Raw genomic sequence first — 18,132 nt, 5'->3', positions numbered from 1 at the left:
AGTGACAGCAATTTTCAGAATAATTGGGTTGGGCTGACTGTGTCACAAAGTCATGGTGTTGTACTCTGAATGGCACGAGTATAAAGTCTCATTTGGATTGACCCCATTCTCAGAGTTGTGGCTGGCAAAGCTTGATGGGAGGGTGGGTGTGGTGGTTGGAACACCAAGCTGTGTGTTTTCTGAAGCAGGTGTAGCCTGCATACTGACCGATGCAGGACGGGAAGTCAGTGATGATTGAAGACCTGAAGCTCCATAAAGTGTAGTGTGATGGGGTTGCCGACAAACTGAACATCTGAGCTGCAATTGACATTGAGTAGTGGCATGACCCCCTCTGAGACAACTGAAGAGATTGTATCCTGGATAGAACGTTCACATTGAAATGTGTTGTGGGTACTGGGAGGCCCACAGAAGTGACATGGAACTCTCTTTGGCCCTTTGTTTAAACTTCTTAGATTTGGACTGATCAGAAGGGCTTACTGCTGCAGGAAGTGCAGTGGCTGTACCAGGTGGAACTGTTTCACTCAAGACACCACTGATAGGAGGAACCTTGGGTCATGGAAGCTTTGGAGGAGGTGGAGGTTTTGATTTGCATGGTTGGTTGTTATGACTAATATAGGCAACTTGCTCCAGCCTTTTAACTTCATTGTGTATCATCTCAATTAGTTGATCAGTGGTGGGATTGGCACATGGATATTCTTTCAAAACATTGGTTAGCTTTTCTGGGAGCTTTTCAATCAATATTGGAACATAAAAGTCTCCATACCTGGTTGTGGGAAGATCCAGTGTGGCAAGAGACCTCATGTCACGCATAAGACTGTCATAGAAGGTACACAAAGCTGGAGCTGTTTCCTGTGGCTTTACCATTGTAACGAGAGCAACACAATGAGCATTTTTGATGGCAGTTTTGTCACCATAATTATCCTGTGATGTTTCAACCAGCAAATTGTAGTTATCTTCGGTGGCCATGATACCTTCCACTCTCATTTTCACTTGCTCTGACGACTGGCCCTTCAGAAAGTTGAACTTGGTGACGTTCGAGATATCCTTTACATTGTGCACTTCGGACTTGAAAACTTCCCAGAAGCTAAACCATTTCCTTTGGTCACCATCAAAGACTGGCAATGACATTTTCAGCAACTTGAGTGCAGAATGTTTCAGCTGTTTGGAGGTGCCCAAATCGGCAAGTGGGCTAGATTTAGAGCTCTGCAGCTGCTGGTCGCGACGGAGGATTTTGTCGATTTGTCTCAACAAGACTGAATGTGTATCAGAAATATTGTCTGCATCGACGAAATCTTGATCTGCTGTGTCCTCCTCTCCAAGTATTACGTGAATGGTTTGAATCTCTTTCTCCAGCTTGTTGACTAACTTTCAAATGTTCGATGTCATCTTCCACAATCTCGGCTTGGTCAGCTTTGTCGAAGATTGAAGCGAGTTTATTGCTTTCATTAGTAACCATCCGACGCACGTTACCTCTCCTTTGGATGGCGATTTTCAGAGAATCCTTAAGTTGGTCAGGTTTGCTTAGATCCGTCATAATGAACTGTAAATTCAACTCACTTGAGAATTTCTGAAGATACGGCTCTACCAGTCCACGTGCTATCAGTTCACTGTCACTCGTGTTCAATGAAGAAACGATAGATTCCCAGGTCTTGCACTATTTTGTATAAACCACAAGACTGAATTTAATACAGAATCAGAAACTTCTGACGGAATAGAACACAGTGACAACACTTAATGACAATGCAATGAGTACACAACAAGTACAAAGTTCCAACATGGCAGTCTCTCGTGCTGCTGAACATGTTTTTCTGTTTTCTCTACGCATGCACCGAACGCACACTGCAGGTTAACAGTATCTCAGTGGGGCTAGGTTACTAGTCACCAGATTCCACAACAAATGCTGCAGTCTTGATGGTATTAGCATATACCAGTGACACTGTCCATCAATCTGGGAGATGCAATATGGAACATGCAAACTGGAGTGTCGGCTGGACAAGTAGAGCTGGTCATGTGAAGAAGAGTACACTAGCTGCTGCTGAGTTGAGGGGACTATGGGAGACTACAAATGGAAGTTTATACAAAGCCAAATCCATTTTGGACTAGTTAGTGAGACCTAATGCTGCTGCATACCTCAGAAGGCCAGATCAAGCTTGTATTTTGAGAGGTCAAGCCTTGTTAGCGAGGCTTGGAACTCATCACCATCTGTTATATGGTGGAGGCATCTGCTGATGTCAAAATGTCCTGGTTTTCCACTTGATGGGCTTTGTATCCAAATGTTTTTTGTGATTTTTGTTCCATTACTGCCCTTAGATGAACAGGTCTAATATTAACCTGAAATTAATCTGAGACTACCATGAGAGTAACAGGTTTACCAGCAGGTAAACTGTTGTTAGATGAAGTACAGCAAGACAGGCAGAATGTGGTTGATGAGGGATAAAAATATCCTGCTTCAGTCATAATGAAGGTGCCACAAACAAACACCAATTATACCGCACAGAAACACCAAAACCTTTTGTGGAATTCTCTATGATACTCCTAGAGTAAATTACAAGGGGTAAAAATTTGATCATAGTAGCACTTAAATGGGATCCTTGAAGTATTTATGTACAACTTATCATAAATGTACATTCATGTCTCTTTTGCTTTCTCTTTTTATTACAGAAAGCCTCTGTGAATGTGAAGGAAATGAATGTTTTGCTCTTAGAGGGTAAGTTTTAGGTGTCATATCCACTTAACAGTACATGTATTTCTTCACTAGCACACCAGTTATCAACCAACAGTCAAAATCTCTTCTACCCCTGTAACTACTTCTAGTTTCTGCTGATACCATATTTTCATGATTTTAGACAGCTTCCCCACCAAAATTTTGACCGAGATCTTGCTGAGAATTGCAGCACGTTTTTGGCCAGCGAGATCTCAATTCAATATCTTGGCAATCTTGCCAAGTTATCAAAATGTCAACACGCAGATGTAGACATCATAATTCATTGAGAGAAACAGCCTCTAGCAAACAAAAGAAACACTGAAATATGACTCCACAGAGTCAAAAACAACCAGATTTATTGATGGATAAAATGGTCACATACGGTTGAGAAAAGCTTATACAGTATCCGACACTTTCACCTTCACTTCACATTTAGGTACATTTTATGAAAGGAAAATCGTCATTATTGACATTAGAAATACATGAGAACTGACCTTTATCCTTGGGTCAAATCGTCCTTTACCACGAGTAAATAAGAATAATTAAGCTAGATCTGTCAGCTGCGAAGAATCGAAGGAAACTTGTTTGGCTTGGCTACAACTTTACCTCAGAGCGAATGCCACGAAAAGTTTTATCTTCATCAACTGCTCAAGTTTTGCACTTTGCTAAAAATTGTTCCACACATGACTGACTTCAGTCATTAGGGTTCTTCAACAAGTCTTGAAAAAACTCTCACAAGATGTCCGCAAATCCTCTTTTGATTACTCACATTTGTGATGAAAACGTCAGAAATTATTTTGGCGTAATTCTTTTTCTTGGAAAAAAGCAGCTCTTTCCGTCATAGCTAAGTGCTTTATACTTTCAAGAGCATCTAACAAATTTCCCACAGCAAGAACTCTGAAGCAAACATCAGCTATGAGGAATGGTGTGTGCTTTATCCCACATGACTTAAGACATCCAATCACACTGCTTAGTTAACAGTGTTGGTGGGAAGTATTCTTGCGATCACCTGTCTGTCTGTCCCCTGTTGCACGAGGAAAAGAAGTGAAATTGTCTTACCTCTGTCTATAAAGCCAAATGTGAATTAAAATAGTCATTGAGTAACTCAAAAGTAAGCCTGCTCATAATGGCTAAAAGACAAACCAAAATTTCAAGACAATCAGCAAAACTCTTATCTTAAAAACCAGACATAACTAATTGATGATCAATGACATCAATTGGTAATCAATGAGTAATCGATGAGTAATCAGTTGATTAGTTATTGATTATTGGCAATGATCAATGAGTAATCAATGAGTAATCGAGGCCCAAAAATTTTGTGGCCTATTGATTACTCATCGACGACATCGATTACTCATTGATGTAATTGATTACTCATTGACTATTATACTGCGCACAAAAGACACTTGCTTTCTTGTACCTTTTTTTTTTCATTTGTGATTCTTTTATCTGTGTTAGATGCATTTTTCCTTGTATCTGAAGTTCCTGTTGATGATGTCGAGACGCAAAGTGCTAATCACAAATACAGATGATTCTCAATTGTGCAATAATTCACTTTACCCAACTCTTTATTTAATAACAAAACAACTGAACAGTAACCAACCAGTCTGAAATTGAAACTAACAAGTACGCTGACAAGAATTGACTATGTGGTTATCGATTTTTTTTGTGGGTGTTTCTCAGCAAAGTAAAACTGCTTCGGCTTAGGGAAACATCCGATATAAGCACCAGCTTGAGTAATGAATATTTGTACAAGTTCCGATTTTTTGGCCTTTGAGCTAAACGCGATTCCTTTATCTTTTAAGAGTTGTTTTAGAACCACTACTGTTTACATTTAAGTGGTTTTAATTTTGTTTTTCTTCGCCAAATACGTTTGCAGCCATGAGATGATATCGATGAGTAATGGATGAAATCAATGACTAATCAATGCAATCAATGACTCATCGATGCAATCGATGAGTAATTGATGACCAAAAATTTTGTGGCCCATCGATTAGTCATCGATTACTCATTGATCATTGGCAATAATCAATGACTAATCAACTGATTACCTATCGATTACCTATTGATTACTCATTGATTTCATTGATGTCATTGATGTCACCGATTAGTTATGTCTGGTAAAAAGGGATTAGCATAGGTCTCTTTGTTCCCAATCAGTAGAACTGTCAATATCCAAAGGAGTCGTCACACAGAGCAATTCAGGTTACCTTTTAATTTCACTTCCGAATGAACCATGAGGTCTCACAAATCCTTCGTCTTAATACACGTGAAAATGTGCCAGCGATACAACAAAGTGGTAAATTCGTCAAAATCACTAGGGCAACAAGTAAATCATTAAGTGGCTAAATTATTACAATTTTTCGATTCTTAACATCCCCCTCCCGAATGCAATTGATGCATTCGCTGGCTAAAAACATGCATAAAATCCAAACTGCATGGGGGAGGATAGACTGTTTCTCAATAAAGTTCAAAAATTCAAATCATCTTGTCTAATCAATGCTCCTAACAAAGTTCTAGATATGAAAACATCAACGACTGTCACTTTATCTATCAGATGCAATTTCAGTATCGCGGTCAAACGTTTAATTATAATGACTTTCATTCTTCAGCACTGTCTTCCACATACTCCAGGCGATGAACAGGACGCAAGTACTCCTTGTTTTTCATCTTGACTTTTTACAACTCCTCACTAGACTGTCATCCCCAGGGTACGCTTCAATTACACCACCAAGAGGCCACTCTCCTCTGCTGGCATTTGGCTCCACAATCAGTACAACATCACCTTCCTTCAAGCTGTGTCTTGCATGAAACCATTTCTTTCTAACATTAAGGCTGGGCAGAAACTCTTGTCTCCAACATTTCCAGAACTGTCCTAGAAGTTACTGCATGTGGTGCCACCCTTTCCTGGTGTTGTAGGTTTGCTTGTGGTCAAGTGCTTCAGGGACAAACGGTCCTCCAATCTCTCTGACAAGGAAGTGGCTTGGAGTGAGTGGTGAGAGGTCATTGGGATCTGAACTGACATAAGTTATTAGTCGGGAATTCAACAATCGTTCTGCGCCACAGATGGCCGTGTGACACTCTTCGTCGGTAACATCTGTGTCTCCAAGGATGGCTTTAATTGCTTTCTTTGCACTTTTGATCAATGCCTCAAATACACCACCAAAATGGGGTGATATTTGCTGCTATCTTGCGTAATTCTGTTTGCATCAAGGGCCTCCACCAACTCCCGCAGTTCAGGCTCTGCTCCAACGAACTTGGTTCCATTGTCAGAAATAACGTAGGTTGGTGTTCCCGTCCTTGATGTCATCCGGGTAAATGCATTAATAAACGAGTCAGTGTCTAATGAGTACAACATTTCCAAATGCACAGCTCGGGTTGTATGGCAAGTGAAAAGACACAGGTAATGCTTGGCTCTTGTCGTACCATGTCCTTGTTTTGTCAAGAATGGACCTCCATAATCAACACCAACTTTTTCAAATGCCTGTAGTGAAGACTGTAATCTTGATTTGGGTAGGGGGGCCATCATCTGATTGCCTATCTTTTTGGTAAAACGATGTCGACATTCAGCACAAGCCTCGGTTACTCTTCACACCATGCACCTTCTCTTTACAATCCAGAAACAACTTCGTAACTTGGTCAGAACTTGCTTAACTCCAGCCCCATAGCCAAGCCTTTCATGGGCGTCAACGACAACTAGTCTCGTTACAGGTGGTCCTTTGGTAGGAGGATAGGGTGTCTTGTGCTGTATGGAAGTTCATCTGCAAAACGAAAGCATCCATCCATCTGAAGCAACCCATCACTGTCATTCTTAGGGTTCAGTCGAGTCAACGACCCTTCGTTTTCTCCAGCCCGGGAAGGCTTGGGCTTGGGCTTGCTTGATCCAGAAGGTCTCTGCTTCTGATGTCTCGGTAGGCAGGAGGATGCGGTCTTTTCGTAAATTCATTGGAATTCTGCAGTTGGTCAGGAATCGCTGAACCCATCCTGTCACATGAACCAGATGCTTGAGGCTTGAGAATTTGTTTGGGTTAATAATCACAATGGCATGGCTCCTGGTCGTGTGTGCTCCGGCTGTTGTCCGTCTTTCACAGTGCTCAGTCTTCTTAGTGTTGTCTCCAGGGGTGGAGCTGCTGGTCAGGTTGACTCATCATCTTTAAGAAAGGCTGGCCCCTCCATCCAAACTTCACTCTCAGCTAAGGTAACAGCAGAAAGCCCCCTTGTCGGCAGATCTGCTGGGTTGACCATTCCTGGTACATGTCGCCACTGCTCAGGACTTGTTGTTTGCTGAATTTCACCAATTCAGTTGGCAAGAAATGGTTTGAACTTGTGGCTTTGATTGGGAACCCAATACCATACATTTACTGAGTCGGTCCAGGAGGTGGTTCTGTCCACGGTGATCACTTTCAGGATGTTCTGGGCTAGTCGACTTGAAAGGACAGCACCCATAAGCTCTAGGAGGGGGGGGGGGGAATTGTCATAGCCCTCACTGGAGATACATGACACTTTGATGCAATAAGGCACGAGGAGGGACTGCTCTCCTGATATCGAGAGACTAAATAGGCAACAGATGCAAAGGCATCATTAGATGCATCTGAGAATAGGTGTAGTTCAATGTTCTCTGGGTTCGCTCGACTCAGATAATGAGGAACAGCAACATTTGACAGTTGTGGGACCTCCAATACCCACTTCTCCCACTTGGTTTGTAAGTTCTCCGGTTACTCATCATTCCAGTCCACACCAGCCATCCATATCTCCTGCGTAAGGACCTTTTCTCTCACCATGAATGGTGCCACGAACTGAAGCAGGTCAAACAGGCTGCCTATGGCACTAAGTACATTTTGCTTGGTGGGTGGTTTGTTGTCCACAAGTGGTTGTTGCACTTGGAACGTAAAGACATCTCTTTTGGCTTCCCACATAACTCCTTGAGTCTTGGGGTTTAGCACGTTATCTTTGTCTAACTCCAAGGTAGGTAGCTGATCTTCCTTTGGGATATCTTCAATTACTACTGATACTTCGGAGAACCACTTCCTTAACTTGGAGCCTGCCATGGCCAATAAACAGACAGCTGACGCAGGTGTTGAGCACTTTCCACTGTCTCACAGGAATCTAGTACATCATCTACATACATAGAGTCTTCAACAGTGCTTGCTGCTTCAGGAAACTCCAAAGCTTGTGTCTTGGCATGGGTCTGAAGGCCATACTGAGAACAAAATGGCAAAGTAGTATTTCCAACCAATAGACGCTGAAACTCATACTAGTCAGGCTCTCTTGAAGTGTCGAAATCACGCCACAGGAACCGGTGAAATGGATGGTCTTTGTCTTGCAATTTAACTTGCAAGAACATCTCAGAAATGCCAGCTGACAGGGCTACGGGCACCTGACGAAAATGTGTCAACACACCAACCAGTTCTGTTTGAAGCTTTGGCCCTGGCCACATGGTGTCATTCAGACTCTTTCCATCATGCTTCGCTACAGTGTCAAAGACTACACGAACTTTTGTCGTAACTCTGTCTTTGACTACCGGAAAGTGAGGCGGGAACCACTGTTCTACAACTCCAGATTTGGGTACTTGACGAACGTAGTCCTTCCTCTTGTAATCTTAAAAGATCTTGTTGTAGGCTTCCATAACCTCTGGGCCTTTTCGTTTGAGGGACTTTTCCTGGCTCTTGAGTCGCATGAGAGCTACCTCATAATTGTTAGTTAACTTTGGATCGCCTTCTTTCCCGGGGATTCCAATTCTGTATCGCCCTTTCCTGACCTCCAACATCTCTGATACTTGAGCAACTGCTGCTCCCTCTTCTGCTGTCATTCGTTGTTCAGGTTTGTTCATGATCCCCAGTGATTCGAGCTCCCAAAATGCACGCAGAATGTCATCAGGTGGATGTGGCTTGTTGACTTGACCACTGCAGCATGTGCGTGTGAGGTGGGAATGAGTGTCGCGCCGAAACTCTTCTACCAATGTGGGACCAAAGCACACCCAGCTCAAATTTGTCAAACACGCAATGGGATCATTTGATTGGTCACCGCAAGCTTTCTTTAACACATGATGAAAGACTGGATGGTCACTTCCAATCATCACATCAATCTGGTGCCTCCTTGATACACTTTCGAATGGCACTTGGTGAAGGTGAGGCCACTTATCTTTCAGCTCTGACCAGTGAATAGCTGGAGTGTTGCCAGCAATGTTGTCAAGGACATGATCTTGCAAAGGACTTGAAAATTTACCAGCTAGGTTTGTTACTGTCAGTTCAACTCTTCGTGATTGCTTGTTAACTTCTGTCCCTCCTGTTCCTGCAATCGTAAGAGTCAGCTCTTGTCCTTGTAACTCGAACTCTTCGGCAGCATCCTTAGAGATGTAGGAACTTGTGGAGCATGGGTCTAGCATGACATTCACCCTCAGTTCTTTATTCCCGTTACTGATCATAGCTGGAAGAATCATCAATGACACATGTTCAACATGGCTAGTATTGTGTGTCTGCTCTCGAGGGTTAAGGTTAACTGGTGCCGGGTCACGGGTGCTTGCTCCTGTAGCCTGCTGAGTTCTTGGTTTTGGGTTTGGCTGCTCTTCTGGTCGGAACGGTGAGGCATTCACATTTAGTTGGCCTTGTGATCAGTCTGTGAAATGATGGGAAGTGCTTTTATGAAGATAGCAGCTGTGGTTGGTACTCAAACATCGGTCAACTCCACATCGCTTCACATTAGGGCATTCCTTACTGTGATGACCAGCAGCTAGACAACGGTAACAGCGATTGGAATTTCCAATTAGCTCCTTTCTCTAGTTAACAGGTAGCCCCTTAAAGGCTTTACAAACCCACGGTGGATGGTTCTGCTTACATGTGTCGACGACACAGCTTCTTGACTTTGATTTGGTGGTAAAGGTTCTGCCACGGACTCGGTTGCCTTGAAAACCATTTCTACCTCCTTCTGGCAGTGGCCCATCAAATTTTCTTTTCCAAAATCCACTCGTCTCTTCCCTTGCCTCTTCCATGATTTGAACCCGGATCTCTACCCACTCTATAAGTGACTCGAAGCTGTCCTCCAGAGAATGATCAATTGGCCAATGCTTGTATGCCTGCACATCATCCTCCAAAAGCTTCTCCTTTGCTGTGAGACTAAGATTGTGTCCTTGAAGCTCTTGACCTGGCCCTCAGTCTTTCAGTGCTATGCAAACTCTTGCGAGTATACCTTGAAAGTTCTCCATATCCTCCAGATTTCAGGGTCAAACTTTTTGCCAGCCACGCAGAGCAGTCAGGTGTTTAATCTGTAAATGCCTCTCTCCTCCATACTTCCTTTCGAGTTTTTCTTTTGCTCTTTCATAAGCATTCACAGAGTATCCCAGGTCTTTAACCAATGCCAGGGCCTTTCTAGTCAAACTGCTTTGAAGTCTTGACACTTTTTCTCCAACGGGAATATCCATTACATCAACAATAGACATAAAGGCTGCCCTCCAAGGCTTGTAGTCAGCTTTATCTTCTCCTGAAAACTTGGGAAGATCTACACCCTTCAATTTGATGAGTAAGCTCCTTTGTACCAGTCTTCCATGGTACTGGCCAGGCCCATAAGCACTCTTCTCATACTGTAAATCAGGGGAATGGGAGATGCCCAGCAAAATGTCATCCTTATCGCGCAGGCCAGTTTCTCGTTCTGCCGCATCTGCTCTCTGTTGATTCAGAGAAGCCACCTTTTGTGCTTCCTCAGCCCGCTGTTCGGCCTGTTGAAGTTCGGTGGTTATTCTTTCCAGCTCTAATTCGTTCTGTTTTTGCTCTTCTTCAACTTGAGCAAGGCGTTTGCTGGCCTGCAAGATGTAGGAAATCTTGGTGCGATCGTGGAGATTAAGAAACCCACAAACATCATGGCAAGATCTCATAAATCTCAGTGAGATCTCTCCAATCTCAGCAAGATCTCTCCAGTCTCAGTGAGATCTCACCATTCTCAGTAAGATGACCGAGAGCTCAGCAAAATCTCTGTAAAAATTTTGCACAGGTTGACACTGCAACCTATGGGGTTGCCAATGCAACTTAATTTGATGCAGTAGCGATTAACCTTTCATGCTTGGTCACCAGTCTGGCCACTAACATACATACTGATACATACATAACTTTATTTTGACTCAAATTTACAGATAGCTAAAAAGCTAATATCTTTGAGGAAAATAAACATTGCAAATATAAAAACAAAAAATACTACTTCTAACAATTATGTTTGGCTATAATATGTATATGTTATTGACCAAGCTTGCTTGGTCAAGATGGCTGGATATTGGCTAAGTTTTTTTTTTGCATGTTGATGGACCAAGATGGAGTTGAGGGCCATAAACTCGAAAAAAAATAACAAGGTCAATATCCAGCCATCTTGACCGAAGAAGCTTGGTCAATAAAGGATTTATTATATGGCTTTTGGGGAAATTTTTCTTGCGGAACATGGCGGATAGTCCCGAGTGGGCAAGACAGCTCCATCTTGCCCGCTCAGGTAGCCAATTGCAGCGCAGGATTTGATTCATCTTTCCCGCTCATGGAGCTAGCCATATAATAAATATATATAAAATGAATAATTAGTGTAGTAATCAGCAATTATACCTGAAAGGAGACTGTTTATATGATGCATTTAAAACCAGTCAAAGTAGGTTCTGTTCGAAAGTTTTCAGGGACAGAGTTCCAAGTTTTGCAAGCAAAATACTTGAAATAGTTTACTTTACCTCAAATAGAAATTAGTTGTTATAATTATTTAATGTATATATTTTTTAGTGTTTTACTATTTAAGAATAAGACAATTATTTTCTTACTCCCCTAATCATGGATTGATTACTGAATAATAAGAAAAGCATACTTGCTCATTAATACTACTTGTTTTTAACAAGTAATAGCGTATTTCGGTAGCCAGAGGGAGTTATACACTGATTTAACCTTTCCGGTTCCTTAGTGTTCCTGGCTCCACAGTGGTGCCATATCTGGCTACAAAAATCAAAGCAAGGTAAAATAAAAGCACGATATAGTGCTTCCTTGGCTTTGCAAGGTAGAATATGCACGCAGTTATCACTCATTTATGATGCTTCTATTTACATCACTTTTAATATCACATTGTACAGGTTTACTTGAAGGTGGACAGTCTGAAGCTGTCAGCATTCAAAGAGAGAATAAAAGAAATGTAACAACTGTGCTAAAACCTTTGACATTAACAGAAATTGAGGAGAACATTTTAAGCCTGCCAAAGGTAAAGTACTTTGTGGCATTGCAGTGCACTGTGAATCAGTTTCTAGTGAGTAGAAATTTTGATGTGAAGTGGTGGTCTAGAAATTAATACTTGAATATGTATGAAACATTCATTATCAGATGATATTTCTAGAATTTTGTAATTATGACAGAGAAACAGGGGCATGAGGAGGGTTAGTGGTAACACACTTGCCTAATGGTTTGTTTTGCCACTGTAAAGGATCATCTTGGTTTCTTGCCTCTAACTAGTGGTGGATCAGGGATAATGATATATATTTGGAATTAACTGTGGGTCTACAGATCATGGTAATTAAGACACTCACAGTTACTCTTATGGTGCTTCTATCCATTCAGGAAGATACATGTATAATGGGTACCATTTCAAACTCACAGTTACTCTTATGGTGCTTCTATCCATTCAGGAAGATACATGTATAATGAGTACCATTTCAAATTGTTTTATTATTTAAGAGCAACCAAACAAAAATCTGTGTTCAGGGTAGCTTTCATATAGTACTAGCATCCCATTCCTGTACAACATTCCAGTATTTTTTCATCTGCCTGTTATTTATTCAATTATTTTAGTACAAGATTAGTACAGTGTGATGCCTCGCTGGCTTTACTACATTTGTAACTCAGTAAAGGTAAAGAGAAAGCAAGGTTCACATGTTTAACATTGCAGTTATTATGGATGCATTCCTGTGCAAGTCACACACAAACCTTTCCCTTGAAGAGGTCTGGCAGATTTAGGGTTCTCTGATAAATTGTATAATTTACTAGTTTTATCATCTTGTATCTCCCTCAGAGTGTCAACCTTGCAGTGGACACCATCAGTATCACATTCTTAAACAAGGAAAATAGGTATATTATTAATGATGCAGGTGTGCTTGCATTGAGAGACCAGCCTTGTGTTAACTTTTTAAGTTAGAGATGTCAGATACTAGGTTTATTGGTTGTTATGAAACCTACATAGGAGAACTAGACCAATTGAAGAAATGTGGAATCCTTTCTGAGGTTCATATTGAGTAGAAACCATGTGCTAACTTGACTGTTGTACCAAAACACCCCAGAGGGTCAATTTGCTTGTGTTTAGACCCTTGATACCAGAACAAAGCCATCAAGTGCAAGCCCTACTTTGCAAGAACAACCCACTTTTGTATCTACCCCATTGTAATCTAAGATGCATAACTGAAAGTAGAGGAGGGTAGCACACAGCTCAAAATAACGGCCGGTCAACGGACAATGTCTGGCCAGAATGGTGACTTGACCAGCCAAAAACTTCACTTGCCGGTTGTGTTGACCGGTCATGTCATGTTGAGATGGCCACGTTGTTCATTCTTGAATAAACAATCAAATCCTCAACTGTAAATCTTAGATTTTTAATCTCTTTTGTATTATGACCTCTCACAGGAAAACATACATCAACTGGTATCTGCTCAAATGGCTAAAAATCGTTTGCTTGCTGTTTGTCAGTGTCATGCATTCAAGATCAATAGGAATGCCATTTGAACAGCTGGAGTTATCTGTTCGGAAAAAATTCAGCTGTTCAAACAACTGCTGCCATCCGTTCGAAAAAAAATTTCATCTGTTAGGATGGCAGAAGTTTTCAATTCACAATCCAAGACTATTCAGCCTTTTTTGAACAGCAGAGGTTTTCCATACGGCAAAGGGAATCCGATCAGGTTCAGCTTTTTGTGACTTTAGATTTGTCTAACTGTCACACTCTTGTCACAGAGCACCTCTCTTTGTTGGCACATATTTCAAAGGTATTGCTCTACAGATCTCAAGATATTTGTCATTTCTTTCACTTTCAATGCACAGAAATTGATGAACAAGACACCAAAACAAAACCTTTTGCTCAATTGTCAAGTTGTCTCCAACTTAGACACTATGGGACTCTGGGATATCAAAACATGCATTTTGCAGCCTGCTTTGTTTCCATCGAGCCGTAAATGTAACTTTGAGCACGAACCCAGTATCTAATTTAGAACTAACCAATAAAAATTACTGTAGTTACAAAACAGATGAAAATAATTATGTCCCAACAAAAAAACCGAACACCTGATCAGTATCTGTATCTGAAAGTGAAGATTGATCATCGCAGTAAATTTTCCAATTTAAGCAATTGGAAGGAAGAAGCCTGAAAAAAATCAGGGCTTCAACGGGATTCGAACCTGTGACCTCCGCGATACCGGTGCGATGCTCTACCAACTGAGCTATGAAGCCACACATTGGGAGCAAGGTCAATTAATTGAGTTCATATCTTCCCGTGAGGAGTGAAATGATGTGAAGTATATATGAAATAATTCATATTTGAACTGCGGTAGTAGATGAAAGTGAAGATTGATCATCGCAGTAAATTTTCCAATTTAAGCAATTGGAAGGAAGAAGCCTGAAAAAAAATCAGGGCTTCAACGGGATTCGAACCCGTGACCTCCGCGATACCGGTGCGATGCTCTACCAACTGAGCTATGAAGCCACACATTGGGAGCGAGGTCAATTAATTGAGTTCATATCTTCCCGTGAGGAGTGAAATGATGTGAAGTATATATGAAATAATTCATATTTGAACTGCGGTAGTAGATGAAAGTGAAGATTGATCATCGCAGTAAATTTTCCAATTTAAGCAATTGGAAGCAAGAAGCCTGAAAAAAATCAGGGCTTCAACGGGATTTGAACCCGTGACCTCCGCGATACCAGTGCGATGCTCTACCAACTGAGCTATGAAGCCACACATTGGGAGCGAGGTCAATTAATTGAGTTCATATCTTCCCGTGAGGAGTGAAATGATGTGAAGTATATATGAAATAATTCATATTTGAACTGCGGTAGTAGATGAAAGTGAAGATTGATCATCGCAGTAAATTTTCCAATTTAAGCAATTGGAAGGAAGAAGCCTGAAAAAAATCAGGGCTTCAACGGGATTCGAACCCGTGACCTCCGCGATACCGGTGCGATGCTCTACCAACTGAGCTATGAAGCCACACATTGGGAGCGAGGTCAATTAATTGAGTTCATATCTTCCCGTGAGGAGTGAAATGATGTGAAGTATATATGAAATAATTCATATTTGAACTGCGGTAGTAGATGAAAGTGAAGATTGATCATCACAGTAAATTTTCCAATTTAAGCAATTGGAAGGAAGAAGCCTGAAAAAAATCAGGGCTTCAACGGGATTCGAACCCGTGACCTCTGCGATACCGGTGCGATGAAATTCGAGACACTCATATTTCGTTACTTAGCACATGACCAAAATCTACCTGCTATCATTGGTAAAATCTACCCAATGATGGTCATTAGTTCTTTGTGAACAAAAACTCTCTCTAATATGACTACAACAGAGTTTAGATTTTTTTATGGCTTACACTTAAGAACTTAATTTTAGTCACATCGAAAAGTTTAAAACTTAACCAAAGATAGTCTTGGCAGGGCACAGCTGCTCATTGAAGTGGCACACTGTCAGTGGCATTCTTGCCACCTGCCAAAGAAAAAGTATTGAATGGATGCGTATTTGATGAAACTTCGAATTTTTCGATTGGTATATTGAATTCCATGGGCTGTTGTTTTGATGTTCTACCAAGTATTTATGTCCATCAAAACGTAAATGAAACCAAACATGCATCAGCAGATCCTAATTTTGGGCTTCAGAAATAACTGGGTAAACAAATATAGCCAAAGAAGAAGTTTCTGTTTCCGCGATTTTCACCCGTGTAAACACACAACAAATGATTGCATTACTACGAATACAGCTACAGTTACACAGCAAGTGTTGGGAAGTTTCTTAACTTTGTATTATGCCAATCTTTCGATGGTCTAACAACGACTGGAACAAACAAATTGTATTTGTGGGTTTAATTAGGCCAACATTACTTAAATTTTTTTAAAATATTTTGACCGCTCAGAAACGAGACGTGACTGGGCTACAATTACTTTGGCTGGTCAACATGACCAGCCACAGTCGGAAAATTGTTTTGAGCCCTGGTAGCAGTAGACTGTAATTTTACTTTTAACTTTTCCTGGGTAAAGTACAGATGGGCAAGGGTTCCATTTAGTCTTACAAGGAGTGGAGATATTTTTAAGAGAAATGAACATGGTCTTCAATAGGCTGGATGGACCAAGTGGTACTGCAGATGGCACACGGCTCATCTTTATATATTATTTATGAGGCAAAACATGACTGATGCATAATTCTTAGCAGCAATGCCTCTTGATTCCTGGTAAGCTCTACCCACAGGACTCATGGAAACCGAAGTGTCTCTTATACGCAGAAGTAAAATCTGCAGCTGGCAAGGTATATCAAAGCACACTGATAGCCAACCATGCCACTCCACCAAACAGCCGAAAAAAGCACTACACCCTTACAGTGTGCCCAGTTTTGCATGGCAGAAGCTTGGATGTAATTTGCTTGACTACCATGGTGCTCAATACCTTCTAGTTGCACACTACTACTGCAAATACCCTGTCTTGAAGAAGCTGAAGTCAACGAAATCTGCTTGTATAGTCAATCCCCTTTAGTCAATCTTTGCGGAACTTGTGATACCAGAGCATTTTCAATTGTTACTGACAGTGGACCTTGAAATAGCAGTAGAGAGTTTACTGCATGCTACAAACAGTGAAGTATTAGTCACATTACCAGTTTTCCTCCGTGTCTAAAACGCAACAGATTCATGGAGTGGATTGCAAAGACAGAAAAGAACTTGTGAAAGAAGTCAGGAATTGCAGGACAAGACACAATTTATCTTGCACTTCTACTGTATCAAACCACACCTATTGACAGCAACCTTCCCTTGCCAGCTAAGCTACCTAAGAGATTGCATGCAACTATGTTGCAGTGAAAGAAGAACACTGACAAGATGCCCAGAAACAGCAGTATAACAGGAAGATCCCATGTGAACTCCACTAACTAGTACCAGGTCAGGAGGTGTCTGTGTCCCAATAATATTGCCAACCAAGACCTTGGTTCAAGCAGAAGTAAGAGAAGAAACTAGCAGCCATGGTCATTTGTAGTAAAGATGGCTGGTGGTAATTCAGAGCTAAGATGTAACAGAGTGCAACTGAAACATTTGGGCTTAAAGCAACAGTGTCATGGCTGGGCATGTGCTAGGTTGAGAGAATTTTTTGAACACTCCATCTTGAATTTTGCACTGGCATGTTATTCACGGCAATATACTCAAAAATTCCCTTTGGAATAACAGCGATTCTTTACTTCTCCGTCCCAATTTTGCTTTTTCTCCAAGATATTTTACTGTAGTTTTTGTTTTTTAATAACATGGACAGTGAAGCCGGAGAAGATGCCACTACGGTAAGTTTCATTTGAGCTTCTTATAAACTTGACAAATTTTACTTGTGAGTTTTTTCGTTTTTGATGTAAAAGGCAACCATAACTTACAACAAATGTAATATACCTTGCAGGAAAGCCATGTCTCTTGCTCATGCAAGAGTACATGCCCTACAAAAAGGTCAAGAGAAACTAATCGAGGTTGTCCTTGCAAAGGTGAAGGTGTTACTTGTGGTGAATGATGCACATGTGGTTCGACAGCAAAGCCTTGCAAAAACAAGGCACTGTGGATTTCTGGTGCCTGTATGAATTATTGGTATGAGTAAATTACCACTCTAAAGAATAATTGTAACCTATTTCGTGTGTCTATTTTTTAGCATGTTGGCTTGTTGGTTGTACTAGTATGCTGCATGGTAACTCACCTTCCTGTGCAAACTGTTTGCCAATTGAAAACCAGTTGTATTCATAGCTGAATTGTTTTTGTGACCCGTTATTTTTAGGTATTTCATTTTTATCGAAATGCACCCACTATTTTATTTCGACTGGTTTACAGTAGAACTAGATTCTGTAAATGTATTGAACACATAGTTAGGTTTGATATCTTGTATATTCTAGCCTGGTAAAAGCAATTCTACTCCAGTGGCTCATCCTGCTACCCAGCAAGTGAGGTCTGCCCAGCCCTATAGCAATGCAACAAATAGGCCCAGTGAAGAGGAGGAACGAATAAAAGAGAATAATGATGTGAAGGTAAGAGGGTGTTGTTGAAATCCAGTGTTCTGTTCTGATAATGTTGAGGGAGGGATTATTATCTTTATTACTTACTGGTTGTTTCTATCTCAAAAGAGCAGTGATGACTGCTCTAAAATTCTTTTTCACTGAAAAGGAACACATCATTAGACAGCTTATTGATATTCTTCAAAGAAATATCTGTATTATTTTGC

General features: G+C 41.0%; 2 protein-coding genes and 1 non-coding gene across 9 annotated transcripts in view; 1 reads left to right on the top strand and 2 right to left on the bottom strand.

Annotated features, from left to right (window-relative positions):
- Window positions 1-18,132, top strand: part of LOC145462359 (bridge-like lipid transfer protein family member 2) — a 274,690-nt gene that overhangs the window by 42,761 nt on the left and 213,797 nt on the right. For 6 of the 7 annotated variants that reach the window (XM_081445856.1, XM_081445860.1, XM_081445857.1 and 3 more), the window contains exons 9-11: window positions 2,662-2,707; window positions 11,790-11,914; window positions 12,719-12,774. In XM_081445856.1, the coding sequence (XP_081301982.1) occupies window positions 2,662-2,707; window positions 11,790-11,914; window positions 12,719-12,774 (227 nt within the window). The other variant, XM_081445861.1, reaches the window with a different exon arrangement.
- The window catches only part of LOC145462449 (cyclic GMP-AMP synthase-like receptor 2), a 266,104-nt gene that overhangs the window by 51,845 nt on the left and 196,127 nt on the right, over window positions 1-18,132 (bottom strand). The gene's annotated exons all lie outside the window — the stretch shown is intronic.
- On the bottom strand, window positions 14,572-14,644 carry Trnat-ggu (transfer RNA threonine (anticodon GGU)). Its single transcript has one exon. It is a non-coding gene; the product is annotated as a tRNA-Thr (tRNA).

The sequence above is a fragment of the Orbicella franksi genome, chromosome 12 (genome assembly GCF_964199315.1).
Source record: "Orbicella franksi chromosome 12, jaOrbFran1.1, whole genome shotgun sequence".
Classification (NCBI taxonomy): domain Eukaryota; kingdom Metazoa; phylum Cnidaria; class Anthozoa; order Scleractinia; family Merulinidae; genus Orbicella; species Orbicella franksi.
This window is presented reverse-complemented; position numbering and strand designations above follow the sequence as displayed.